This window comes from Artemia franciscana, chromosome 2 (assembly GCF_032884065.1).
Source record: "Artemia franciscana chromosome 2, ASM3288406v1, whole genome shotgun sequence".
Lineage (NCBI taxonomy): Eukaryota > Metazoa > Arthropoda > Branchiopoda > Anostraca > Artemiidae > Artemia > Artemia franciscana.
The window spans coordinates 19,908,495-19,936,432 of NC_088864.1; the positions used below are offsets into that span (position 1 = coordinate 19,908,495).

At 36.3% G+C, this 27,938-nt stretch overlaps 1 protein-coding gene across 1 annotated transcript; it reads right to left on the bottom strand.

Annotated features, from left to right (window-relative positions):
• Positions 1-4,324: 4,324 nt before the first annotated feature.
• LOC136038424 (uncharacterized) lies at positions 4,325-27,343 on the bottom strand. The gene is made up of 3 exons (XM_065721500.1): positions 27,263-27,343; positions 21,126-21,806; positions 4,325-4,652 (listed from the first exon to the last, which is right to left on the bottom strand). Exons 1-3 carry the CDS (start codon positions 27,272-27,274, stop codon positions 4,389-4,391), a joined length of 957 nt encoding a protein of 318 aa, XP_065577572.1. The 5' UTR covers positions 27,275-27,343; the 3' UTR covers positions 4,325-4,388.
• Positions 27,344-27,938: the final 595 nt, after the last annotated feature.

Consider the following 27,938-nt stretch of genomic DNA (forward strand, 5'->3'; position numbering starts at 1 on the left):
AAAATAATCTATTTTCAATTATCTAGGTTTCTATTGTTCTAATGATGTTAGTACCTATTCTAAAAATTATAGAGCATAAAATGTGTGACAAGTTTTCTCCCAAGGATTTTTACAAGCACTCAATCAACTTTTGAGATAAAGGGCGAAGAGCCCTTGTCATACATACTGTAAGGCAAGGCCAACTGTAAAACTATAAGGTAGGACTAGGCCATCTAGATGAATATTGCATTGGCTATGTCATATATCGGTGAATAACATTATTAAATCGCTCATATATAATTGAACAATTTGTATTTATACAAATGTATTTATACAAAATCAAATGTTGTATTTGATAACACCTTAAATGTATCTAATATATTTAAATAACTCTTACTTGACTGTGGAATTAAGAACCCATTGAATGAAATACTTACTGTATTTTTTGGTTTCTATTAATTTAGTGAACTTATATTTTAAGCTGAAAATTAATTAGTATTTTGTAAGCTATTAACATTGCAACTGACAAAGTGCTCCTAAAATATGGCTCTTTTCTATTAAGTCTGTACCTGAGAAATAGTGCATTTAACTGGTAAATCTATAAAGCTTGACAATAGCTCAGGTGATGACAGTGAAACCGAAAATCTCAAGCAACCCCAAGGGGATTATGGCGAAGAAGAAGAAAGTTAATAATTTCGTTCTTCAAATTATTAAAAATTTTTACATTTTTACCTCAGTTAGTTTAAGTTGAAAGAATTAAAACAACCACTGAATAAAGATAAAATTTCAAATTCATTTATTCACTCAAAAGGCAGGCATCGCAGAACATTTCCATAACTAATTTGTCTCCGCTGCTCTCATATGCTGTGTGCCCAGTGGCTTTCTATTGAGACTGCTCCCAAGCACTGAGAAGCTGCACGGTGCAAGGGTGCCGAGAATAGATAGCCTACCCATTACTCAAGCGGCTGCTCCCTTAACTAGACAAAAGACTTGATCGTTCTGCATTTGATCGCCCTATGTTTTTAATAGCACTTGAACAATTCAAGCTGTGGTCACTGGCTATTCAGAACTTCCAGTTGCCCATTAGCTAACTTGAGATCTACTGCTCACGGTTGCTTGAGCTGTGAATGGTTGTCGTTGGTCAAGCGGTCCCGTTAATAAGCCAATACCAAAAGGATTCTATGTGTACTTGTATCTTCCTAATCTAGGTAAGGTTCCAGGAGTAGCCTCCTCTACACTGATAACGGACATACCAAACTCACCTCTTCCGCCCTCATATGTAATGTGCCCAAGGGCTTACTAGTGAGAGTCGTCTCAAGCAAACCATACCATGGCAAGCAACAAATTGCAAAATATAGTATGAAGTAATTCATCTAGAGCTGGCAGTAACATTGTTGTCCTTGGCTCAAGGAATTCATTTTACTAACCTCATTCCTGAGGTTCTAAATCACGCGCTGACTGCCCTACTATTTTGGAGCTTATGCGCAATTTGTATACTGATGAGCTGCAGAACTTGTCAGTCGAGGATAAGATAACTGGATAATTTTATATATGGATAATATTCATGCGTAGGAAAAAGGTCTTATTATATAGGGGTCCGTCTTTCTCAGGTATAGACTCCATAGAAAAAAGTTGTATTATACGAGTTCACATCCCATGTCCTAATCTTAATACATAAATAATATTGAACAGTTTACATATTTTGAAAAAAAAAATAGTTGATTTCTTTTCTATTAAATTTTTTTAATATGACAATTTTTTTTTAGTTTTTCAATAAATTAATATGATGTCAATATATTTAATGAGTATTTCATTTATTGAGTTTAAATGCACAAAGCAGGTTTGTTAGTATTAAATGAAAGTGATAAGTTTTGTGTTAATGATATTGGATATAACTTATTAGCTAATATATCCTAATACCCCACAAATTATTCGTTATTAACGACATTTGCTAACTTTATACAAGGCTTGACTCCCCAATTTTAACAGTTGGAGTTGCATCACAGCATCCTCCTTGCCCACACTCCACCTTGTATCTCAAAAACCGTTGACGGCATGATAAAATGTTGGAACAAAATATGTCACCAATTGTGTTCTATAGTTTTTATAATAAATGTTGTTATTATTGAGACGATAGAAACCTAAATAGTCGTGAAAAACTAATTTATGAGACATGTGTTGTTGAATAATATGAAACTTTTGAGATAGCTTTTAGAACGCCAAATGAAGTTGTGTACGAGTTTTTAGGTTCTCATTCCTGAAGTGCCTTCATTTTGTTTGCTTATTTGACTAGAATAATACTATATAAAGTAAGGTCCAAAGCTGAACAAACTTAAATTGATTGGGTGTTACCTAAGATTTTGACTGCTCCAGTCAGATTGATCATTTTTTTATTTGTGCGGCAACACTGGTCATACAAACAATGGTTAGTCCTTTTATGATACTTCCTTTTCAATTCCAAACTTAGTCTAAAATTGTAATTGAAAAATAAATAGTGTTAATGCAGAAGTTTATGTGCATTGTCCTTGTGTCTGATATATTCTTGCCAGTTAATTTTTCTGATTTTTAAGATTCAATAAATCTAAAATTCAGCTCAAAAGCTGAATCTTGAGAAAACTCCTGAGAAGCTGAAAAATCATCCTGAGTATACAACAGTTTATTGGAAATATCTATTTTGCCGTAAAAAATTGTGATAGAATACAAAATGGCAAACTTTTTCACTTGTGTGCACATAAGCCCTTTAAAGTCATTGAGTACCTCATGTGTTCTTTAGCTTTTGGACCTTTCAAACGCCCATAGAGTCAAAGAAAAACATACTCAAAGCAACATTAGGTATAAATTTTATTTTATCAAAGGTAAAGTAAGGACGTCCTGGCCGAGTAGATTGGTGCGCTGGATTCAGGATCCTTTTTCTGAGAGGGCGAGGGTTCGAATCTTAGTGTGCCCAACTATTCAGTTTGGGACAGGGGTCAGCGGCGTGACTTTATAAGCTCAACCAGAGTCGACCCAGCTCTAAATGGGTACCTGGAGAAATCTGGGGAAGGTAAACAGGAAGGATGTGCAAAAGCACGGGATGGTTGACCCCAACCTCCCATTGCACTTCCTGGTTGAAGGGTCAAAAAATTGAGATCGGCACCGCCGGTAGGGACTGTAAGGTCTAATGCCGTATTCTTTACCTTTACCTTTTAAAATAAGGACGGGCCTAGAACCTATCTTCTGTACAGTCTTTCAAGTCCTAGAGAGAGGGAATTAGGAGAGATAATAGCTTGAAAATACCTCTATTGGATATAATTAAAGCTGGTGATGCACTCCTGAAGATGATTGGAAAACTATTCAATCCACCTGGAGGGCAAAAACTTTTCTACAATATATCCCAATGATAGTGAATAATCTTTGCGTTACGAGAATCTATAGAACACTGTAAAATGAGAAGAAAAGCAACAATAAATAAACCTGACCCATAGAAAATGCTAGCCTGGACTCAGCCAATAAAATATTATTTTGAAGGATTCGTTGATGTTTAAGGCTGGTATACTTCAGTGGTACCAATTTATGAAAATGTAAAGAGGGGAGGGCAAATTCGTTTTTTCACTTCCTCAGTGAGAATACAAAACATTTTTTAAAGAAAAACACTCCCCAAAACGATATTTTTAAACATGTAGATGAGGGGAAGGAATCTAATAGGTGCAAATACCCCCCACTCTTATTGGCGGGTTTAACAACCAAAAACAAGAGAGTACTTCCCCTCTTTTAATGAAAGAAGGTTTGAGTTTGGCTAATGTGCGAATAATAGATTATTTGTCAACAGGTCAGAATGATTTTCAATAGCAGATATTTTCTGGAATTCAAAAGTCTGACGTGCAAAAGTTTCATTTTGATTGATTTTCACAAAAAGTATTCCTTTTGAGTCAAATTTGTCTTAAATTATTTGAAGCATGTAAATTTTTAGCTTGGCTGTATGCCTGCGTCTAGGCACGCCAGCAGCATTATCCCAGTATCACTTTATCCCTGTGTCCCCAAGACTCGCACCCAAATACTTTAAAAGTCCTTTTTTGCATATTTTCATTGAAAAAAAAATCGAAGTTACAACAAAATTGCCTGCCCCCTAAATTTTGAAAAATAAGTTAACCACAATATTTTCGTGAATCGATGCCCCTGCCTGTGCCCCAAAAGTTTAAAATGTGGCCAGAAATCGCAACTGTGCTTCTTCGATGAATCTGATGTATTAATCAAATCGAAGTTTGATCAAAAGGTCAAGTTTCTGTATTCTACGACTACGTTATGATAACTACCATCTTCAATTTTTAATTCCAATGTCAGCTTTTCTTACGCAGGGCGGAAAGAATGTTTTTCAAGTTTTCTATAATAAATAACAATAAATAGAACACAATTTAGTTAAATTTTCACATTCATCCTATAACATTTTTTAACTCCTCATTATCTTTAGAATTTTCCAAAAAAGCTTCAGGGAATGGGTTCCTAACACTTAAGTCATCATCATCATCTTCTTCTTCTTCAGAGGCAGCCTCTATGATTGCAGATTCAGCTAAATCCATGGATCGTTTGCCACTTCCTTCAAATTCATCTTCCATGGCCATTTCGGCGCTGCTTTCTATCGTTGCCTTAGTTTCATCATCTGCTGCTATGCGGAGTTCAAGCTCCTCATCTCCAAACTAAAATAAAGTTGAAACAATTTGTAATTGTAGACTTTTAGAAATGTTACAGCGGACAACAGTTCAATTATCGCCGAATAAATTAACGATTGTCTTTAAGAAATAAAAATGCTGGAAGAATTTGAGCTATTTTTCAAGCCGAAAGAACAAAAAAAACAAGACTAGTTTGAGAAAATACTGAAATATACGGTGATCCGTACTGCGGTTGAATTCTTTATGCATACATACTAATTAATAATAAACGAATCGAAATTAGTTTATTAATTAAAAGAAAACTTTAGTAAGCAGTAATAGATAATAAGTTGCAATTTATAAACTTAAAAAATTTATATTCGTTGATTTCATAGTGTGTATAATATTTTGAATGAGTACACAGCTGAAAAATTAAACGTTCATAAGGTTCTTTGAAAGCATAAAATGAGTTAATTCCTTTAGAAGCAAACATTCAGCTACCATACTGGCTAGGGTCCAAGCTATGACTGTGTGAATACGCAATGATGGTTTCAATTCAACTTTTTAGTCCAGTCTTGCGTTCCTTATAACAAAGGTCAGGGTTGGAATGGTACATTTTTATTTTGATTCGTTTCAATTCTATTCATGTTTGTGTCTGCTAATTATTGATTTGTAATTAGTCCAATCGGAAAATTTGGAAGTCCGTTTTTATTTTTTTATTTCTACAGTCTTGAGTCCTGGTTTGTTTATATGACGACAAGTGATGTGGCTGCTACAGCTTTTTAAGCTAGAAGTGTCTTCAAATTTCACTTAATCATTAGAATTTTATAGCCTACTAGCTCACCCATCGTGCGTTGCTGCAATCTGAAAAGAAAATAAGTTCAAGGAAAATTCCTGCCGGAAAATTCTTCCCCACAGAGCCTCCCCCCTTCATATTAATAACGATTGTGTTTTTAATTTTAAAAATACGTGAAAAATTCTCTACCCACAGAAAACCCCTCTGGAGGAAATTCTTCCTATAAAATCCCCCTAAATGTTTATAACAATAATATTTTGGAATTTAAAAGTATCTGAAAATTAGGTTAGGACTAGTAATTTAGCTTTACCACCCCAATGTCATCTATTCCGTGTGTTCTTGTTCAAGGTCTCTAATTTTAGTCAGTACGAAAAGTATTCGAAAAATTCAGAGGGCCTTGCGGAAGGCAAAAACCTTTAAGACCTAAAACCTTCCCGAGACTGTACTCAGCAACTTCTTAAAGTTTCTTGGGGATTGTATGAACAGTGTAGTAATATATACAGGACAAACAGGGATACATTTGTTTTTGTCTATACAGATAACACTGCATAATTTTCTTTTAGAAGATCATACAATTAATTGAAGATATATAATGAACCTCGCCAAATTTTATGAAGCTATATTGCAGAAAAGCACATCTGAAAAGATAATTTTTCCCATTTCCTAACTTGACCCCCCCCCCACCCGCTGAAACAGATTCATTCAAATACAAGTTTTGTAACCTGATTGACTTGTAACCATTGAGCTGCTTTGCTTTTCCTCTTCGTTAAATCATAATTGTTAACCAATAAATCGTTACCGTTACACAAGAATATGGTCATTCCACTTTCCAAATTCTTCACAAGTAATAAAACCTCTGAATTTTTCAACATGTAATAAAACTTGACTGGGAAAAATTAAAATAACTATAGTGTCATTATAGATTTAATAAATCACTCAAAAATATATAAAGTCAGGGAGTGTAAAAAGGAGTGTAGTACCTAGATGATAGTAAGCGGGAGTGGAGGGAGAGCTCTAGGGGTATAAGACATGTTAGAACTTAAGGAATGTCTTTTGCTTTGTTGAATCCATTGAATTAGGATAGATTTTTCCCAAAGTTCGAATTAAGAATTACTCTCCTGACCTAAGGAATTGAAGGAGTTGACAATGGGAATCAAGACACGCTACAATTATAGTAGAGCAGGCCACTCTTCTAGAAAAGCCAATCTACAGTAGTAGGATCTACAAAGGAAGGTACAGTAAATTAAGTGAATCTCAATTGATTTTTTGTTGTTGTTTGTTCAGAAAACAGACAACACAATCCTGTGATTCAGTCTTCTCACATGTTTGATCTTTAAAGATGTCAGTTTTGTTTTCTTTTGAGTGGGGAAAAGACCCCCACATTATTTCTAGGGGATAGAGGGGGAGGCGTAGACATAATGTAAAAATTTCATTTCTTAGGATGGAATTCCCCTCCCCCTTTATGCTAAATGTATGGGGCTTAAGATAGGGTGGTGAGGGATCATAGACCTGATATTTTTTTCAAGTTGGAGTCAAAACAGTCCATAAATTATATATATATATATATATATATATATATATATATATATATATATATATATATATATATATATATATATATATATATATATATATATATATATATATATATATATATATATCGAATGTATGTCTGTCTGTGCCTCTTATATGGATTATTAAATGTTCATCCGATCACCAAGAAATTTGAAGAAGTTGTTGAGAGCACTCTTTCAAAGGTTTTAGGGATTGTCCCATCAAGTCCCCCTTAACCTTTTGATCACTTCGTGCTGACTGAAATTAGAGACCCCCGATCACAAATAATTGACAATTGCTTTCGTTCACATTAGTCGCATTCTCTGGATATAATTTTGTTTATGGATGTCTCTATATATCCAGCAAAACTCGATGGGTAAGTTAATAGTCCTGACCAAAATTTTCAATTACCTTTATATCTGCGTTTACAATCGTTATTTTCAAGGGGAGATTTGACGGGGAATTTTTTTTCTTGGAGGTGGGGGTAAATTTCCCAGAAGACATTTTCCGTAGGGAGGATTTCTGGGGGGGAAATTTTTCGTGGAGTTCTACGCAGGAGACATTTCCTGGGGGGGGGGAATTTTTGAAATACTTTTAAGTTGAGAAGTACGATTCAGTCACGTTTGGCATAATCCCACTACGCTTGGAACATATCCGCCGCGCTTGGCACGTACTAACTGGTGTAGGTGATGTCTGAAAGTGGGTGCCTCCTTGGGGGAAATTATACAACTAATCCTAAAACTTTAAAAATTTACGTACATGTCTAATGTTAAACTTGTTTTCAAAATCAAATTATTGAAAATATATTTTACTTTTCGGGCAAATCTTGCCCAAAGTTGTTTTTAGTTCTTTATGCAAATGTTTTGTAAGTTGTCTTGCCCCCATTCAAAGGGTATCCAGCGCATCAAATTATATTAGAAACCCGCTCGTGTAGTTTTGGACAATAGTTATAATGAGTTGAATAAACACCTATGACCCTTCAAGAAGAAAGTGTGATTTTAAAAGAGAAACCCGTCCAATCCACATTGAGCTATGTACTACACGTGCCCTACTTTGAGGAATAATAACTCTTTAAATTCCTTAAAACCGGAATCGTTTACACTTACTGACCACTTATTGTCTTGTCGCATTCTATTAATATAATTTACGGAGCATGTGAGCTACTTTTACTTAATGAAATCCCAAACCGATTAAACCTATAAACAAACCACAAAGGCAAGTGACAACAAATGCATTACGCTACTGTTATAAAGTAATTTTATCACTGCCCATGAGTTTGGATAGGGAGGGGGTCTTGTCTGGCACCCAATCTAGCAGTGCTTAATATGTTTTGTATGCAAGTCAATTCAGTCCAGGGTTGCCACTCCTTGTGATTTATCAATATTTCTAGTGATTTTTATATTGCGTAAACAAAAAAAAGCCTAAATCAGCACATAAATCACTAGATTATTGAGAAAACCAACAAATCACCCCAAAATCATTAAGAACTAGTGATATTTTTCCAAAGGGGGGCAACCCTGATTAAGTCCCTTGGTATACTCTGTTCTGTAACATTTCAGAAGAATCCAAATAAGCATTGCTTATAATGAAATTCTGGTTTTGGGGCTGTTAATACGAAATTCGAGAAAAAAAGCTAATTGATAAGAAAGTAACAGGTACATTATCGAATCTTAGGGGTTAAAAAAGTTAAAAATTGGGTCAAATATAGAAATTTCGTGACATATTCGTACCATATAGGTCAATGATTTCATAATACAGATTCGAAAACATAATTTCCTTTGCCAATAACTTGATGCGTCAGTATGAGGCCAATGGCCTATCAAACATGGTTTCTTACTTCCTAATGACAGCATCATACATTAACCTAAGCGTTCAGGTGTAAAAAGAAGCAAAAACTTAAGACTTTAATTACTTTCTTACAAATAATTTTAAGGATGGATCTTCCATGCATGACAACCGTAAATGGGATAGGTACTACTTTTTAGTGAATACACACAGAAAAAGAATTTAGGAGAAAATTACTTCTTCATGTTAGCTCAGGACAGAGGAAAAACAACTAAAATAAATTCGTAACACCAGAGATATAGTAGTGTTACTCAGATGAATAAAACAGAGCAAAAATGTGTGTAATCTAGAGAGGTTACCGAAATAGCATTATTCCTCCGAAATTACATTGTTTCTTTTTTACGGGATGTCTTTTTCAGCTCTCTCTCTCTCTCTCTCTCTCTCTCTCTCTCTCTCTCTCTCTCTCTCTCTCTCTCTCTCTCTCAAAAGGCTGTTAGCAAAACCATAAAGTTTTTTTTTGTCTTTCGCTCTAAAACCAAAATCTTATTTTAATTTAACAATATTTTCGCAATTTCAGAAAACTTTATAGGAATTCCCTGAGCATGAACGTGGTATACTTGATGATTCTGGTGATACGTTCAAATTATATTGAGTTTTGATGTTTAGACATTAGGCTACCTTTGAAATATTTCTCTCGAAATTATTTATCTGTTTGATTTGCATTTTCTTTTAACTGTATTTTTTCCTCTTTAGAATGATTTCACTTTTTTCATTTGGAAGGTTTGAAGGAATCCTTCTTAACATCAGGATTTCATGTGTATTTCACTCATGCTTAGCAGAGTAGAGCCCAATTCAGTGAGTGAAGGACATAATTTTCCTCCTTTGGAACCACTTGACAATAATTGGTTGTTTTTTCATTCGAAAACTTTGCAAAATCTTCCTCAGATTCAGAATTATGTACACACATTGTCCACAAAAACTGTTACTGTCAATTGGGGAGGCAGAAGTACATGAAACATTAGATGGATCAAACAGCGAACTGGTTTTAGAAGCGCTTAGAATGGGGAAGCCGTATTGTATGGCCCAAAATATGTTTATCCTTTCTTGTTTTACAATCCATCTATAAAAATTTGACGTTGCTTTTTTGTAAGCATATGGTGGGTCAACATCCCTTAAGAGCTCGAGTTCATATTCATGCTGATCCCAGAGGAAGAAAAACAAGAGCTAAGAGCTCATATGGCACTTGTGACGTGGTCGGAAGAGCCAAGAGCTCATATGGTATGAGCTCTAGCAAAATTCTAAGAATCATTAGATTGCTTTAAAAGGAAAATCAGAGGCTTGATGCCGGTCGGGATTTAAAATAAGAGCTTTGAGTCACAAGGTCCTTCTAAATATAAAATTCATTAAGATCCGGTCACCCACTCGTAAGTTAAAAATACCTAAATTTTTCCTCTCCCTTCAGCCCCCCAGATGGTCGAATCGGGAAAGACAACTTTATCAAGTCAATTCATGTAGCTCCCTGACACGCCTACCAATTTTCATCGTCCTAGCACATCCAGAAGCACCAAACTCGCCAAAGCACTGAACCCCACCACCTAGCTCCACCAAAGAGAGCGGATCCAGTCCGGTTACGTTAATTACGTATCTACGACATTTATGAGCTTTTCCCAAGATTTCCAGTTTCCTTCTCGAACTCCGTTCAATGTCAAAATATCTGGTCGAGATTTCAAATAAGAGCTCTGAGACATGACTTACTTTTAAATATCAAATTCAATTAAGATCCTGTCACCCGTTCCTGAGTTATAAATACAATTTTTCTGATTTTTCCAAATTAACAACCCCCAGCTCCCTCAAAGAGAACGGATCCGTACCAATTATGTCAATCTCGTATCTATAACTTGTGCTTATTCTTCACATTTAAGTTTCATCCCGATCTCTCCGCTCTGAGGGTTTTCCAAGATTTCTGGTTTCCATGATTTCTGTTTCTCCCTTCCAACCCTCTGTGTCCCTGGATCCGATTCCGATTGAAAATGGAGCATCTGAGACATAAGATTCTTCTATATATCAAGTTTCATTAAGATCCGATCACCCGTTTGTAAGATACCTCGATATTTACGTTTTCCAAGAATTACGGTTTCCCCCTCCAACTCCCTTCAATGTCAACAGATCTGGTCGAGATTTCTAAAGCACAAAATCCTTCTAGATATCAAATTTCATTAAGATCTGATCACCCGTTCGCAAGTTACAAATACCTAATTTTTTCAAATTTTTCCAAATTACTCCCCTTCCCAACTCCACCAAAGAGAGCGAATCCGGTCCGGTTATTTCAGTCACCTATATTGGACGTGTGCTTATTCTTTCCACCAAGTTTCATTCTGATCTCTCCGCTTTAAGCGTTTTCCAAGATTTCCGATCCCCCCTCCCCTAATGACACTGAATCTGGTCGGGATTTAAAATAAGGGATCTGAGTTCCGAGGTCCTTCTAAATAGGAACCTTGATTAAGATACGATCAATCTTTCGTAAGTCAAAATACCTCATTTTTCTAATTTTTTAGAATTGACCCTCCCTCCAACTCACCCAAAGAGAGTAGATTCATTCCGGTTATGTCAATCCCGTATCTAGGACTTGTGCTTATTTTTCCCACCAAGTTTCATCCCGATCCCTCCACTCTAAGCGTTTTCCAAGATTTTAGGCCCCCCCAACTTCTCCTTCACCAGATCCGGTCGGGATTTAAAATAAAAGCTCTGAGACACGATATCCTTCTAAACATCAAATTTCATTAAGATCCGATCACTCCTTCGTAAGTTAAAATACCTCATTTTTTTATTTTTCAGAATTAACCCTCCTCCCACAACTCCCCCAAAGAGAGAGCATCCGTTCCGGTTATTTCAATTACGTATCTAGGACTTATGATTATTTTTAGCACCAAGTGTCATCCCGATCCCTCCACTCTAAGCGTTTTCTTCCAAGATTTTAGGTTCCGCCTCCCAGCTTCTCTTTCACCGGATCCAGTCGGGATTTAAAATAAAAGCTCTCATACACGATATTCTTCCAAAAATCGAATTTCATTAAGGTCCGATCACTCCTTCGTAAGTTAAAAATAACTCATTTTTCTAATTTTTCAGAGTTAACCCCCCTCCAACTCCCCGAAAGAGAGAGGATTCGTTCTGGTTATGTCAATCACGTATCTAGGAATTGTGCTTATTTTTTCCACCAAGTTTCATCCCGATCCTTCAACTCTAAGCGTTTTCCGAGATTTTAGGCTCCTCCCCTCAATTCCCCCCAATTTCACCGGATCCTGTCGGGATTTAAAATAAAAGCTCTGAGACACGATATTCTTCCAAACTTCAAATTTCATTAAGATCCGATCACTCCTTCGCAAGTTAAAAATACCTAATTTTTTCTAATTTTCAGAATTAACACCCCCCCCCCCTCAACTCCCCCAAACAGAGCAGATCCGTTCCGGTTATATCAATCATGTATCTAGGACTTCTGCTTATTTTTCCCGCCAAGTTTCATCCCGATCCCTCCAGTCTAAGTGTTTTCCAAGATTTTAGGTTCCCCCCAACTCCCCAAATGTTGCCAGATCTGGTCGAGATTGAAAATAAGAGCTTTGATAACGATATCCTTCCAAACACCAAATTTCATTAAGATTCCATCACCCGTTCGCAAGTTAAAAATACTTCATTTTTTCTATTTTTCCGAATTAACCGACCCCCAACCCCCCCCCCCCCCCCAGATGGTCAAATCGCGAAAATAACTATTTCTAATTTAATCTGGTCCGGTCCCTGATACGCCTGCCAAATTTCATCGTCCTCGCTTACCTGGAAACGTATAAAGTAGCAAAACCGGGAAAGACAAACAGACCGACAGAATTTGCGATCGCTATATGTCACTTGGTTTATACCAAGTGTCATAAAAACTTTTACACATCCTTAAAGCTCACTTCAATCTTTGAATGACGTCATCTGCTTATACGCCATAATACAATGGTCCTCTCTGGGTTTATTTTAACTATAAAACCGAATAATTTTTGCGGGAAGAAACAGATTTTTTGCTACTCCTTCAAATACTATTATTTGTTCCAATTTGGAAAGTGATTAGCTTATGGATAAAGTGAACTTTTTTGATTTTATGAAATAGTTTTAACATGATTTAATTAAGGCACGATCATAATTTTTCCATAATTCTAACGGAGACAAGTTGCAGCTTTTAGAAGAATAGCATTTTTTTTTTTAGTAAATGTAGTGGGTTATACAGTAAAAAAAAAAAAAAATAACCATTGTTTATCGAATCACTTTCAAGCTACTCCGTACAATCAAAAAATACCCTGCAAAAATGACCGCATCCCGAGCGAGGGGTTACGTGGTTTGAACCTCCCTCAAATTTTTTCCAATCCGTAAAAGTAACTAAATACATATAAAACAATTTTTCACACATAAACCTTGATAGTCACTAGTCTTTTTTGTACCCCCCCCCCACCCCGAATAAAATCCTAAATACGGCCCTGGGTGCATAGTTTCTTGTTTACCGATAACAATACTGATTAAAACTAGGGCAATTTTCGGATTATACAACTTTGAATGGATGACAAGCTGGAGTGTAATGATTTCGCCAAACAGAGTAATTCCTGAAACCAGTTAAGTCTAAAATGGTTCCGTCGAAAAACTGGTAGAGAAGAAGAGAATGCTTATGGGGTCATTTACCGTCAACTGCTGGGATTTACCAGGGTCAGATTGCTTTTAAGATAAAACTGATCTAATGAAGACCCATTCACAATGAAATTCTGTTAATAGTGAGTTACCTAGCGCTAATTTCAGCCCATCAGATTTTTCATAAAAAAATTTCTGATTGGCTGAAAAAATACATGAGAATTTCTGATTGGCTCAAATAAGCGCAAGCAAAATCTCAATATTAGTAAATGTACTTTTCGGTTATTGGAAACACACCTAAAAAGAGAAGTTGTTAATCCTAATGAAAAAACATGATGATAAAATAATAATTTAGAAACAAAATTATGGAAACTTAACCCAACCTAACGTAATCTAACCTAAACCCCACCACCACCCCTAATGTGCAAATATATAGCCCAAATTATACAAGTCCAATACATTCTGTCGAAGTCCAATGCATTGTATCATCCATCACTTATTTTTGTGGCTACGAAACCGGTTTTCTGAAATGTAACATTAGCGTAATCCTTGAATATTTCCAATGACCGACAAATAGCCTACCTTAGTAAAGTCTCATTGTGAATAGGCCTTTATGGTTCTCGCGCAATTTAGCCCTCGTTTAACTGAACCCACTTAACTGGACCCTCGTACAACCCAATCACCGTTTAACCCAAACCACATGCACCTCAATCTCTGTGTGACCAAACCTCCTTTAACACAATTCCCGTTTAACTCAACTCCCATTCATTTCAATCTCGTCGAACTCAACTCTCGTGTATCTTGACCCTCATTCAGCTCAATCCCCGTGCAACTCAACCCCATTTAACTAAAAACCCGTACAACTCAACCCTCATTCAACTCGATCCTAATTGATTTCAATCGCCATTTAACTCAAACCCATTTAAATCAACTCTTGCATAATTCAATTCAACCCCCCTTTAAGTCAATCCAATTCAACTCAACCCTTAACCCCAGTACAACTCAACCCCCACCTTAACTCAATCCCCATCCAACTCAAACTCAGAGCAAATCAACCCTAATTTAGCCCAACCTTCATACGACTCATCCCCCGTTTAACATAACCCTATTTGAACCAACCCCTCTTCAAATCGATCCGACTCTGCTCAACCCTCCTTAAATCAACGATATACCTAGGAAATGTAATTCAGCCCTTTTTTTGAAAGTGATAAAGCTCGACTCGAATGAGATGGTATTCATAGAAGGGCATGGGGGGATTCCCCTAGAGTTTCTGCTCCTACCCCCTAGCCTTAGAAAAATACCTTTTTAGAGGAGGGGGGCTCGTTAAAAATACCTTTTTGTACTTTAACTGTTTTTTTTTAATGACAAATTCAGCCGCTTTAGATGAAAAAAAAAATGCATTTTGCCCCTCCCCTAGGTTTCCATAAATTAACACCAGTGCTTCACTTTGGAAAAATACCCTGAAGTCATCAATGATCTGAAAAGTTAAGAAATCATTGCGACGATCTAAGAAATCACTGAGTGGAGCTTAGTTACCCACACATCGAATGCCTTTGAACTGCTAAGGATTGCCCACTGTCTGCTACAAGTTTACAGAAATTTTTAACACTGTTTATAACTCTGTCAGTCCATGTCCTCGCTTCCACTCCTCTGATTCTGCCTATGTTCTTTAGGGTTCCCCGCCCCCCGGAAAATTATCATTATTTTCCCCGAGTTTTCTTACCTGTATTTTAAAATATAGATAGAATATTCCAAAATCCATTATTTCCTTCATTCTTTTTATCTGTCTTACTTTCCCTTTGACTGCCTAATGCTGATTCCCCCCAAAATACCTCTGTTTTAAGGGCCATTCCTCCCCCAAAAAACCTCTTAAAATTTCCTCCACCTATAAGATTGAGCAGCCAATGCAAAAGTACAAAAAATCAAAAAGAACAAAGAAAAGAAAGAATTTCGGGAAATTCTACCTATATACAAAAATACTACTACTACTGCTGCTGCTAACAACTCACTGAATCACCAAACCACGTGAGGACAGCACAGATATGCACACTCTTCCTCTATCCCGACCTATTCAAAACATCCCTCTTTACACCCTCAAAAGTTGTTCCCATTTCCCTTAAATCCTTCCTTACGACGTCCTCCAATACATGTATGCATGTGTCAGACATGTACGACACCCAAAAATACATGCAGAATATATGAAGTAGAATATCGAATAGTATTTTTTCTATATTTTTATTTCGTTTAACTTTTTTTTTGGGGGGGGGGATTGGAGTTATCATAGTGGTTACTGTGGAAGCTGTGGCTATAAATTTAAATAGCATGGAGTCAAGTTCAAATAAGCCCTTATTCAATTTTTTTTATTTGTCTTAATTCCCTTTGGCAGCTAAATTTTACACGTGGAATGGGAGGGGGGAACTTTCCAAGGTGGCGTTCTCTGCATAGTGAGTCAGTCGGACACCGTTTCTTAGGTTTACATAAAAGTGAGCTATTGATTTAAGTCTCTGCTAAGCATTTTATGCTTTCTGTTAAAGTGCAAGACAATTTGCACATCTCGTTCAATAGTGCAGCCCAGCACCTCTGTTAGATTCTGTTAGTCTTCTCTCAGCCCAAGCCTCCACCCCTTCACTTCTGCCTCTCTTCCTGGAGTTCACATGAAAATGAGCCATCCGTTTCTTAGGTTTATATAAAAGTAAGTTATTGCTTGAAGTCTCATCTAAGCATCTTATGCTGTCTGTTAAAAGTGCACGACAATTTTCACATTTTGTTCAATATTGTGCAGCCCAGCACCTCTCTTAGATTCTTTTAGTCGTCTCTCAGCCCAAGTCTTCACTCCTTCACTTCTGCCTCCCTTCCCGGGGTGTACATGAAAACGAGCCATCCGTTTTTTAGGTTTATATAAAAGCGAGCTATTGCTTTAAGTCTCTTCTAAGCATATTATGCTGTCTGTTAAAAGTGCACAACAATTTCAAAATCCCGTTCAATATTGTGCAGCCCAGCACCTCTCTTAGATTCTGTTAGTCTTCTCTCAACCGAAATCTCCACTCCTTCACTTCTGCCTCTCTTTCCGGAGTTCACATGAAAATGAGCCATCCGTTTTTAGGTTTATATAAAAACGAGCTATTGCTTTAAGTCTCATCTAAGTATCTTATGCTGTCTGTTAAAAGCGCACGACAATTTGCACATTTAGTTCAATATTGGGCAGCCCAGCACCTCTCTTAGATTCTGTTGGTCTTCTCTCAGCTCAAGTCTCCAATCCTTTGCTTCTGCCTCTCTTCCCGGGGTGTACATGAAAATAAGCCATCTATTCTTTAGGTTTATATAGAGGCAAGCTGTTCCGTTAAGTCTCATCTAAGCATTTTATACTGTCTGTTAAAAGTGCACGACAATTTTCACATCTCGTTCAATAGTGCAGCCCAGCACCTCTCTTATATTTTTTTAGTCTTCTCTCAGCCCAAGTCTCCACTCCTTCACTTCTGCCCCTCTTCCCGGGGTGTAAATGAAAACGAACCTTCCGTTTTTTAGATTTATATAAAAGCGAGCTATTGCTTTAAGTCTCTTCTAAGCATTTTATGGTGTCTGTTAAAAGTGCACGACCATTTGCACATCTCGTTTAGTATTGTGCAGCCCAGCACATCTCTTAGACTCTGTTAGTCTTCTCGCAGCCCAAGTCTCCGCTCCTCCACTTTTGCCTCTCTTCCTAGGGTGTACATGAAAATGAGCCATCCGTTTTCTAGGTTTATATAAAAGCGAGCTATTGCTTTAAGTCTCATCTAAGTATCTTCTGCTGTCTGTTAAAAGTGCACTGCAATTTGTATATTTCGTTCAATATTGTACTGGCCAGCACCTCTCTTAGATTCTGTTAGTCTTCTCTCGGCCCAAGTCTCCACTCCTTCACTTCTGCCCCTCTTCCTGGGGTGTGAATGAAAACGAACCTCCCGTTTTTTAGGTTTATATAAAAGCGAGCTATTGCTTTAAGTCTCTTTTAAGCATTTTATTGTGTCTGTTAAAAGTGCACGACCATTTGCACATCTCGTTTAGTATTGCGCAGCCCAGCACATCTCTTAGACTCTGTTAGTCTTCTCGCAGCCCAAGTCTCCGCTCCTCCACTTTTGCCTCTCTTCCTAGGGTGTACATGGAAATGAGCAATCCGTTTTCTAGGTTTATATAAAAGCGAGCTATTGCTTTAAGTCTCATCTAAGCATCTTCTGCTGTCTGTTAAAAGTGCACTGCAATTTGCACATCTCGTTCAATATTGTGCAGTCCAGCACCTCTCTAAGATTCTATTAGTCTTCTCTCAGCCCAAGTCTCCACTCCTTCACTTCTGCCTCTCTTCCCAGGGTGTACATGAAAATTGGCTCTCCTGTTTGAACCCCTTGTTTATAAACTATTTCGATTCCTTATTAGTCCTAAATAATAGTATATCCAAAAGGATGACCAAGTTTGGATGGGTCTTATGATTTCCGACGAGACAATTTGTATTTAAATTAGACCTAAGCATATTGACTCTTTTTGGTAAAACCCCGATGATGAAGCATCAGCCCAAACATAGTCCGAAACCAAATTTTCTGGCTTGAAACAACCAAAATCAAAATGTGTCCAGGATTTAAAGTAATTATTATGGTTTTATTTTAAGACTTACCGTATTCAAAAAAAGAAGCAAAATAACGATGAAGCAATTTACTTTTAAATTTTCGTCAGTTTGTTGTCGGTTGAAATCTCCTTTTTTTATTTTATTTTAAGGGAAATTGCGAAAGGTTGATTTTAAGATTGTTTTAAAGTTCTTCAAATAAAATTTAGAAAAATAAAAGAATTTAAATGGGAAATTAGTGAGGAAAATAACTTGACTTTGATCATCGAAATATTTGAAATTTTTTTTATTTTGTATAAGAATGGTTTTGTTCACATATACATTTTTTGAACTTTTTGTTCTCTTCGATGCTTATGAACTTTTTTTTAAGGAAGAACATTGTATTTATTACTTAGGAGCAGGGATTGCGAACTCTGCGAACTAGATTGGAAGCGTGACTAAGAAAGTGACATTACATTTTGATTATTCTATTAAGATTTTTATGAAAGTGATGAGTGAACACGAACTTCCATTTGGAACCATAAAAGAACTATAAGGAAATATCTGAAGAAATATACAATTTGGATCAATCCTGTAAAACCCGTGAAGTGACCGATGACATGACATTATGTGGGGACATTTTTTTTTCTTTAAGTTCCTACCCGTAACTGATTTTATGTCGGTATTAAATGCCTTAAATAGAAAATTTTGTTGAATTTGGAAAATTATTTTTGGTAAAAATAATTTTGAAAAAATGGCGACGAAATCTGTAAATTTTTGAATATAATTCTTGAAACAGGAAACATGCCACTTAATTTTGATGCAATATCAGACAATGTCATCTTGTAATGTATATTGGGTTCTATAACCCTAGTGGGAAACGGGTTTGTGGAATTTATGATGCTTTGTCCTTTGGAAGTGGGAATCAGAAAAACTAGGTTTATAATACCAGAAAGAAGAACTCGGATAATTTTAATATAGTAGAACATATTTCTAAGAACCTTAGAAATCATTTTAGATACGGATTTCCGAAGTGTTTGAGCTAGTTCCTCTCGTGCAGTACTTCTGTAGAGTTCTTCTCTTGTGTTTGTTTTCAAGCCATATATATAGACTTTGTAGAATAAATAAGTAATTTATACTAAAGAGTCTCTTCTTCTATCTCCTCCCATGTGAACCCTTATCTCTGGAAGATTCAGCTACACGCTTACCAGTACACACATAGCAATAAAAGATATTTATCAATGTAAACCCAGACATCACCAGAAAGGAGTAGTAGAGGTTTGCAGTTCAATTGTAAAAGAAACCAACAAAAAATAACCGTTTAATATCAAAAGCTGTGAGAAACTAGAGGGAAAAACAGCCTCAAATAATGCCAACTAAAGTTTCAATTATTAAAAGAACTATCTTCGCAGTAAAATGATAAAAAGTGACTGAAGACGACCACAAAAGGGAACCATAGTTAGATATTTAATTGCAAATGAATCTTGTTAGTTCCCAATCTAGTTGAACATTTTCTAGTTGAATATTTTGTTTTGAAATAGTGAAATTTTTTGAACTTGTATTTTCAAAAGACAAAGTATGGGACTCAGATTCAATAAGGCTACTGTAAACAGGACTCAAGAAGCCCCCCCCCCCCCCTCCTAGATCCCTACTGAGCGTAAAGTTTCTATAAGTATATTTTCTACTTCGATGGTTTATGAAGCTTTACAACTGAAAACGATAGTTTTACTTTTCTTGCCAGTTTGACACCAAAAACTTGCTATAAAGCTTTGAAGGCCATTGCAATTTTAAAATGACGTTTTTAATGTTGGGCCAGATGGCAGCGATCCTCAGGTTTGTAATTAAAAAAAGACGAAAATAGGAAGTGTGTATTTTTACAAAATTGCGAAGATTTCAGTCTAAAACATAAGCCTTACTCCGGTTCATTTCAATTCGGTCACTTTTTTCAAATTTAATCGTTTGCTATATTTGGAAGATGGGAATTTTATAGGAAGCAAACGAATTATCTTGAAATGTAATCAAGAAATAGTGTAATAAACTAAAATTAAAAAGCCTGCATAAAGGCTTACGTAGCTCAATTGATTATAAATTATATTTATTATAATTTATCTTAAATTGAACTTATTTTTATCAACAAAAATTCTTAGGATCATTAAGAAATTGCAAAAACGATTCAGAACATTATAACTAATAGGATGCCAATATACTAAACACTCTTTTGTCTTGCGGTTTATGAAGCTTTACAATAAAAAGCAATTAATCGTTTAATTTTCTGACCAAATCAACAAGAAATAAATTAGCTGTAAACTATTGAAGCTCATTGCACTTTATAATGAGGCTATTTGTGCACCAGAGGGCAATGCTCTTTTCTGGGATTGGAGGAATGTAGAACACTCTTGAGAAAGAAGAATCATTTGAGGAAAAAGTGTAGGCATTCAGTGATGCCCCCTCCCCTTCGTGGCACGAAGTGAGAAAATTTTTCTCACCCCTTCAGTACTTGATGTCATTTGCTACCTTGGCATTTTGCCAAAATTCTGAATTCAAATTGTAATTGTATATATTGTTTTTGATTTTTTTTTTACTTTTGACGAACAGCTTCAAGAACTGCTATAAGAAAACTGTAGATGCTAAAAAAATTGATTGCATTTTCGAATGAATAGAAAAATATTGATTAAGATAATCTGTAAACAATTAAGATTATTCTTCTGAATGATGCAACATTTCTGAATTTTTTGGAAAAAATCTCACACTTTAAAAAAATATTATCTGAAACTTGTAGATGATGCAATTCGGAGCGTATTCTCAGCTTCAGCGTAGAAAAATAAGCTTCAGCGTAAATATTCTATTAAATAATACAAATATGTATATTAGTTCGTGAACCAAAGCTCTGTTTATCAGTGCGAGTAATCTCCGACAATAGCTGAAACAGGAATCAAGGGGGGTCTTCGGGCCTGAATTCTGTGGTATCATCATTTTTTTTCTAAAATACCTAACAACTTAACATCCGTGCACCTTGCGCTTGATGTTAGGCAAAGTAATCCCCCATGCAAATAAAAAACGTTAACAGTCCTCAGGTAAGCGCCCTAAATTACTTAAGCTCACTCTTCGTGCAATTTTCGTAAAAAAGGCCAAAAAGTTTGAGAATAATCTAGATTTAACTTACCTGAACTGCACTTTCCTTTTGTAATATTATTTCGTCAACTTCACCTCGCTGTTCTGCCACACCATCCACAGGTTTCTCTGATATTTCTGTTTCTGCTTTGTTATTGGATAGATCTCCTGAATTACCAAATGGTGTCTCAATATAAACGGGAGTTACAGCGTCCTGCTCTCGATTCGTCTCTTCTTGAGGCACAGTGGGGTTAAAAGTGGCTAGAGGATAGGGTCTGGGGGCATCAGATAAATACGGATTTCTATTATATGGCTGCCGTATTGAGAAAAAGACTACTTGAGGGTAATCAAATTGATAATCAAATTCTTCATACGGGTTTACCCGAGGGTAATATTGTTGACCCCGAAAGTAAAATTGCTGGTTCTGGAAAGGATTATAAAAGTAGTCTTCGGATGGAAAATAGGTTGATTGATACATTTTATTTTGGTTTCTGAGAGGTAATCGCTGTTGCATAGCATAATTGGGGTTTCTCAACATATTCCTATAGTTTGCAGATTCAATTGTATGTCCAAATTCTGCTGGCACTCTTTGTACAGGCGCTTGAAATCTTCTGTGAACTGATGAAGGCATTGCTATATTATCATCATAAACTTCGGAGAAACTTTCGAATTGGTCATCGTTTGGAAAGGCTGGTGCTGCTACTGCAACACTGACAGTAGCTAGTGAAATTATCTAAAAATTTGAAATTAGTAAAACATTCAAAAAAAAAAAAAAAAAAAAAAAAGTTGTTCCACCGTTGTATCGTCAAGCAGCACTGCTGTTTTCGTAGTTAGAATTTTTTCGGCATTGACGGTCTGTAAGTCAGTATCATTAATACACGGGCATTTCGGGCTTTACTCCAATATGAGGATCGTAAAATGGACAAAAAAGGGTCTTTTAAATTTTCCTAGATTTCTATTGATTTTCTAGAAAAAAAGAAATTATTTTTCTGGCATACTAAACAAAAGAAAGCTCCAAAAGTAAACTTTTGGGAAGTCAGACTCAGCTAGAATGTGTAATTTGCTTTAGGGCCCGAACGAACGTAAGATCGCTTACGGGCCCGAGATAGGAAATTCTGTATCCCTTCTGGATTTCTAGGACATAATTATGGAAAGATTTATTGGGAAGTCAATAATTTCAATTTTTTGTTCTTTTACGAAATTGTTGGATCTTCAGGAATTTCCAGTTCATATAAAACTTACACCCTAAGGTAGACAAAACCGTCTCATGCTACAACTGCTACAACTTATAACTGGAAGGGAGGGGGGTGAGAACACTGTCACTTGCAAATCTACCAAAAGGAGTTATAATATCTTTACCGAACTTTATGGAAAGTAAAAAAACAATTTTGCAGCTGTGCGTATAGCGCGATTGGACTGAAAGTCAGGTAAGTCAACGCTGGAAGCACTAGGCATACCTCTGGCTCCCCCGATTATTCCTCTTCCCGCAAGGTTTTGCCAGAACAGTAGGCATGTTGCGGCTTGTTTGAAGAAGAGTCCTACAAGAAGTCTAAGCAGAGATAATATGAGCTAGGGCACAAAGGGGACTCGCAGCCCTTCCAACACTGCCCTACCACCAAATTTTCGGCTGAAAAGTAGGTAGTTCTTTTTCAATTATCTGCTCGAGGTAGGGCATATTGGGGCAGGAAAATTTGTCTTATGCAAATGGTTGCGTAATATAAATTACAATATAATGTAATCATGTAGTTTCGCAATATTAGTCAAATGTTTGTTGGGCAATCAATGAGTGATAGACGTAGAACAAAATTGTTCTTAGTATCAATACAATAGATATAAATAATAAGTGTTATGTTTTGATGCAAAATAAAGCAGTCTTAGCTTGCACATGTTACATTTTTCAAAGATAACAATGGGATTTGAATAAAGTTTTAGGCCTTGGGGCCAAGTAATATAACATTACCTTGTATTTGAAGTGGATATTACACCAAACAATATGGATTGGGTGTCTGGAAATACAAACTAAAGCTGATTTCAAGCAAAAAAGCGTATTGAGGGACTGTCTTTTAGGAACATGTTATCATTTGCAGTAAAAAAAAAAGTCTGGTACTTGTTAATTATTCGGAACACATTCAAGAAGTGAAGTACAGTTAATCCTAATGAAATCATAGGCAGCGCAATAGCGCTGCCTAAGTAAAGAGTGTGCATAAGTAGGCACAATGTATTATTTATTTATTTGTTTAGACCAGGACACTTCGTATTGAAGGAGTTGTCGTTGAAACTTCCCAAAGGGCTCATTCGGTTAGAAATTGAAGGGGCTAGTGCACTTTTTATAATTGAAAGTGATCGAAGGACAACTAACCCCCCTCCCACGCCCACCACTTCCCCAAACACATCCAATACAAATTTTGAGATATCCATTTTGTTCAACGTAGTTAAAAGCTTCGCAAAATTTATATTTGAGGATGACCCCCCCCCCCATAGCCCTCCGGGCAAGGGTTATAACTCATGCCCTGGTGGTGTATAAGGTATATATAGAAAGGGTGATCGTAATAATTCGGATATGGCTTATTGGATTGCTAATCAGAAATTTTAGTGCCTTTTGAGTGATCGCACGATGGATAGCCCCCCCCCCAGACACACACCTCTTATTTTCCCAAAATGCATCTGATAAAACATTTTAGATGACCATTTGTTGTCTTAGAAACTTAGAAAACAGCTCATTTGATTGGAAATTGTATCCTTCTAGGGCTAGAGCCCTTTTTAATAGTCAAAAGCGATTGGAGGGCATCTAACCCCCTCCCACGCTCACCATTTCCCCAGACACATCCAGTAGAATTAAAAGACTAAAACAACGCGGATATTTCGCCTGTATAAAACAAGGCGTCTTCAGCATAAGATAGAAAATTAAAAGAAAACTAATCTAAAAACAAATAAAAACCACCACCAAATATAATAAATACAATTGTCGCTACTTATCCACGCAGGGAAAAGCAGCTATGCGAGTTACTTCAATGAGAATCAAAGAGCAACTGAGGAAAATTTATGAAAATTGAAACTTAGTTAATTATTCTGTTGCGAAATATTCCTTTTGTAAGCTAACATTGAAGCAACTCTTTTTGGTCTAGTGGGTATTTCTACAGCTATTTCTAATGATAGAGGTTTTTCTCAGTGGGCGAGGGAGGCTATAGAAATTAAAACATATATTTGCTAATATTTCAATAAATAGAGACACAGGGAATTTAAATATTGACCCAATTTATGATATTCTTTTAAAAAATGAACCAATAGTCGATGGGGGAATTAAAATTTTACACAATCACCAGGGGACAAGATTACCCACTAGACCAAAAAGAGTTGCTTCAATGTTAGCTTACAAAAGGATTATTTCGCAACAGAATAATTAACTAAGTTTCAATTTTCATAAATTTTCCTCAGTTGCTCTTTGATTCTCATTGAAGTAACTCGCATAGCTGCTTTTCCCTACGTGGATAAGTAGCGACAATTGTATTTATTATATTTGGTGGTGGTTTTTATTTGTTTTTAGATTAGTTTTCTTTTAATTTTCTATCTTGTGCTGAAGACGCCTTGTTTTATACAGGCGAAATATCCGCGTTGTTTTAGTCTTTTAATTCTACTGGCCGTCGTCTCGTTTGAAGTTTTCTTTTTTAGAGTTTTATCTCTCTTGATTGTTTATAGACACATCCAATCAAAATTTTGAAATAGGCATTTTGATTAACGTACTTGAAAGGTCTGGACATTATGTCTTTGAGGATGACATCCCCCTCAGCCCTCAGGGCAAGGGTTATAAAACATGTTCTGGTGGCATAAGGTATATATAGAAAGGGTGGTCGTACAAATTTCGAAGGGGGCTCATTGGATTGGTAATCAGAAGTTCTAAGGCCATTTTTAAGATTCAGAGTGATTGGAGGATGGATACCCCCTACCCCTCGTATTTTCCCGAAATGTATCTGATAGAAATTTTGAAATGGCCATTTGTTGTCTCAGAAGCTTCGAAACAAGCTCACTCGATTGGAAATTGAAAGAGCTAGTACACTTTTTATAGTTAAAAGTGATTGGAAGGTAACTAACCCCGCTCCCACGCCCACCATTTCTCCAAACACATCCAATCAAAATTTCGAAGCATCAATCTTGTTCAAAGTAATTGAAAAGTTCAAAAGTTATGTCTTTGAGGGTTACGACCTCCGGACCCCAGAGTAAGGGTTGTTAGATATGCCCTGGGGAAATACAAGGTACATATAAAAGGGGTGATCGTATAAATTTTGGAGGAGGTTCATTGGATTAGTGATCAAAAGTTCTAGTGGCTTTTTAAGATTCAAAGTGACGGAGAGAGTGGATACCCCCCCCCCACACTTCGTATTTTGCCGAAATGCATCTGATAGAATTTTGAGATGGTTATTTGTTGTCGTAGAAATTGTGAAAACGGCTCATTCAATTGGAAATTGAAACAGCCAGTGTTCTTTTAATAGTCGAAAGTGATTGAATACCTCCTCCACGTACACCTCTCCTCAACTAACCCCCCTCCCACGGCCACCATTTCTCCAAAAACAATCGATCAAAACTTTGAGATGTCCATTTTATTCAACTTAATTTAAAGGTCCGCATATTAGGTCTTTGAGAATGGCAACCCTCCCACAGCCCACAGGGCAAGGGTTGCAAGTTAGGCCCTGAGGGCCCTGAGAGATTGCCATTTGTTGTTGTAGAAATTTCGAAACAGAACTTTCGATTGGAAATTGAAAAGGCCACTGCCCTTTTTAATAGTCGAAAGTGACTGGAGGGCAACATGCCCCCCTCCCACGCCCACCATTTCCCCAAACACATCTAATCAAAATTTTGAAATAGCCATTTTGTTCAATGTAATTGAAAGGTCCAGAGATTACGTCTTTGAGGATGACCCCCCTAGCCCTCAGGGCAAGGGTTTTAAGTTATGCCCTGGGGTATATAAGGTGGCAAGGGTTGTAAGTTATGCCTTGTGGGTACATAAGGTAGGCTATATATAGAAAAGGTAGTCGTATAAAATTTTAATAGCCGAAAATGATTGGAGGGCAACATACCCCCCTCCCACGCCCACCATTTCCATAAACGTATCTAATCAAAATTTTGAAATAGCTATTTTGTTGAACAATGAACTTTATAAAGTTCAAAAAAATTTAGCGTAAAGAGCGATGTATTAAGGAGGGGGCAACCCCCTCATATACGTAAAAATTACTGTTCGCTTTAATTTTTGCTGTTGCTCCTTACTTTCAGTTGAAAAAAATTTTATTTAATATATAAAATATTGATGATTTTGTTTTTTTTTTCAAATTGGATTTACTTGGTAGGCCTAAAATGAACTAACTATTGACAAGAAATAAGCACAAGAGATAAGGGCAGCCAGGTTTTGTATACAGCCTAGGGGTATGTCTCGCCTCATGAGGTGGGCTTCGATACAACTATTAAATTTAGAAAGAGCATTGAATGGAGGACCGAATAGCATATTGATTTCTGATTTTTGGTAAAATTCTAGATAATTGACTTCTTGCTATCTCGGAAAGGGTTTAGGATAGGAAAATGAAACTTTCAGGGATGAATCTACAAACTAAAGTATGTCCTGAGAAGGTACTTTAAAGCAACTACCTCCACTCCTTCTCCCTCTAGAGGTCCCTGACCTTTGATGACCTTTAAAAATATGTGTTATAAAAGTGAAACCTTGCAAAATAGATCTTCTGCTTAATTGAAGTACAACAAAATTGTTTTCAGCTTCGTAACTTCGCTCAATTCCATTTTATAAGGTTTTCAAGATCTGCAAATACATTTCTTAAATTTTGAAAAAAAACATTGATATGGCTCAAAATTCTATTCAAATAACAGGAATTGTATTTTCAGAACTAAAGGCAGAGAAAAAGCTACTAGTAACTGAAAATTAAGGTAAAATGTTGTTTTGTCAAAATTTCAATAGGTATGGTAATAGGTATTCATAGGACCTGTCATGTAGGCAAGTTTCAGGGCCCTCTAGAGGGAGAAGGAGTGTGTACTTTAAAATACCTTCCCGGGACATACTTTAGCCTTTAGACCCATCCCTGAAAGTTTCATTTTCCTAGCCTAAACCCTTTCTGAGATAGGAAGAAGTCAATTAGCTAGAATTTAAAAATATATATAAGAAATTCATAGAATAAAAATATTCCATCTTACCCAAAGTTGCATTATATGGAACAGTTACAAGAACACTGAACCAACAACCTAAAATTTTTCTATTAGGAAGATTTATTTTATGACGTACCGTGATGTCTTTGCGCCAATCCAATATAGACGACGTTCTAGCCTGCGGTTAGCCATGATAAGATACGCTTCTTGAGCTGGTCGTCAGACCATAAACCATAAAAGGCCTATAAAAAAAGAGATAAAAGAAAAGCGGTTTATACAGAGTTAAGTGAGATTGAACTGAAATAACTGACCAAATCTTTCTGGTCGCACATTAATTTTTCACTTTCCCTGGGACGCCTCATAGTCCGGGGTCAGTGGTCGCAAATGTCTGAATTAAACACGTAGATGAACTTTAAATTAATCGTCATGTTGAACAAACTGGCGTTAACTCATTTTGCCACCGCTTTTTAACATTTTTTTGGTCTAAATTAATTTGAGAATGTTTTCAAGGAAAAATTAAGAGCAATATTATAACCAAAAACAAGCTAAAATAAAGCCAAACAATTCGTGGTAATGAAACAGAGGATCAAATGTCTTTGAAAATTCAAACTTTATATTTATTGGCTATTTCTTTTTACATCGGAAATAAACCAATCGGCAACAAAGTGACAAATTGTAATATAAAATACATATTACAAGCTTAAATTATAGTATACTCAATTAA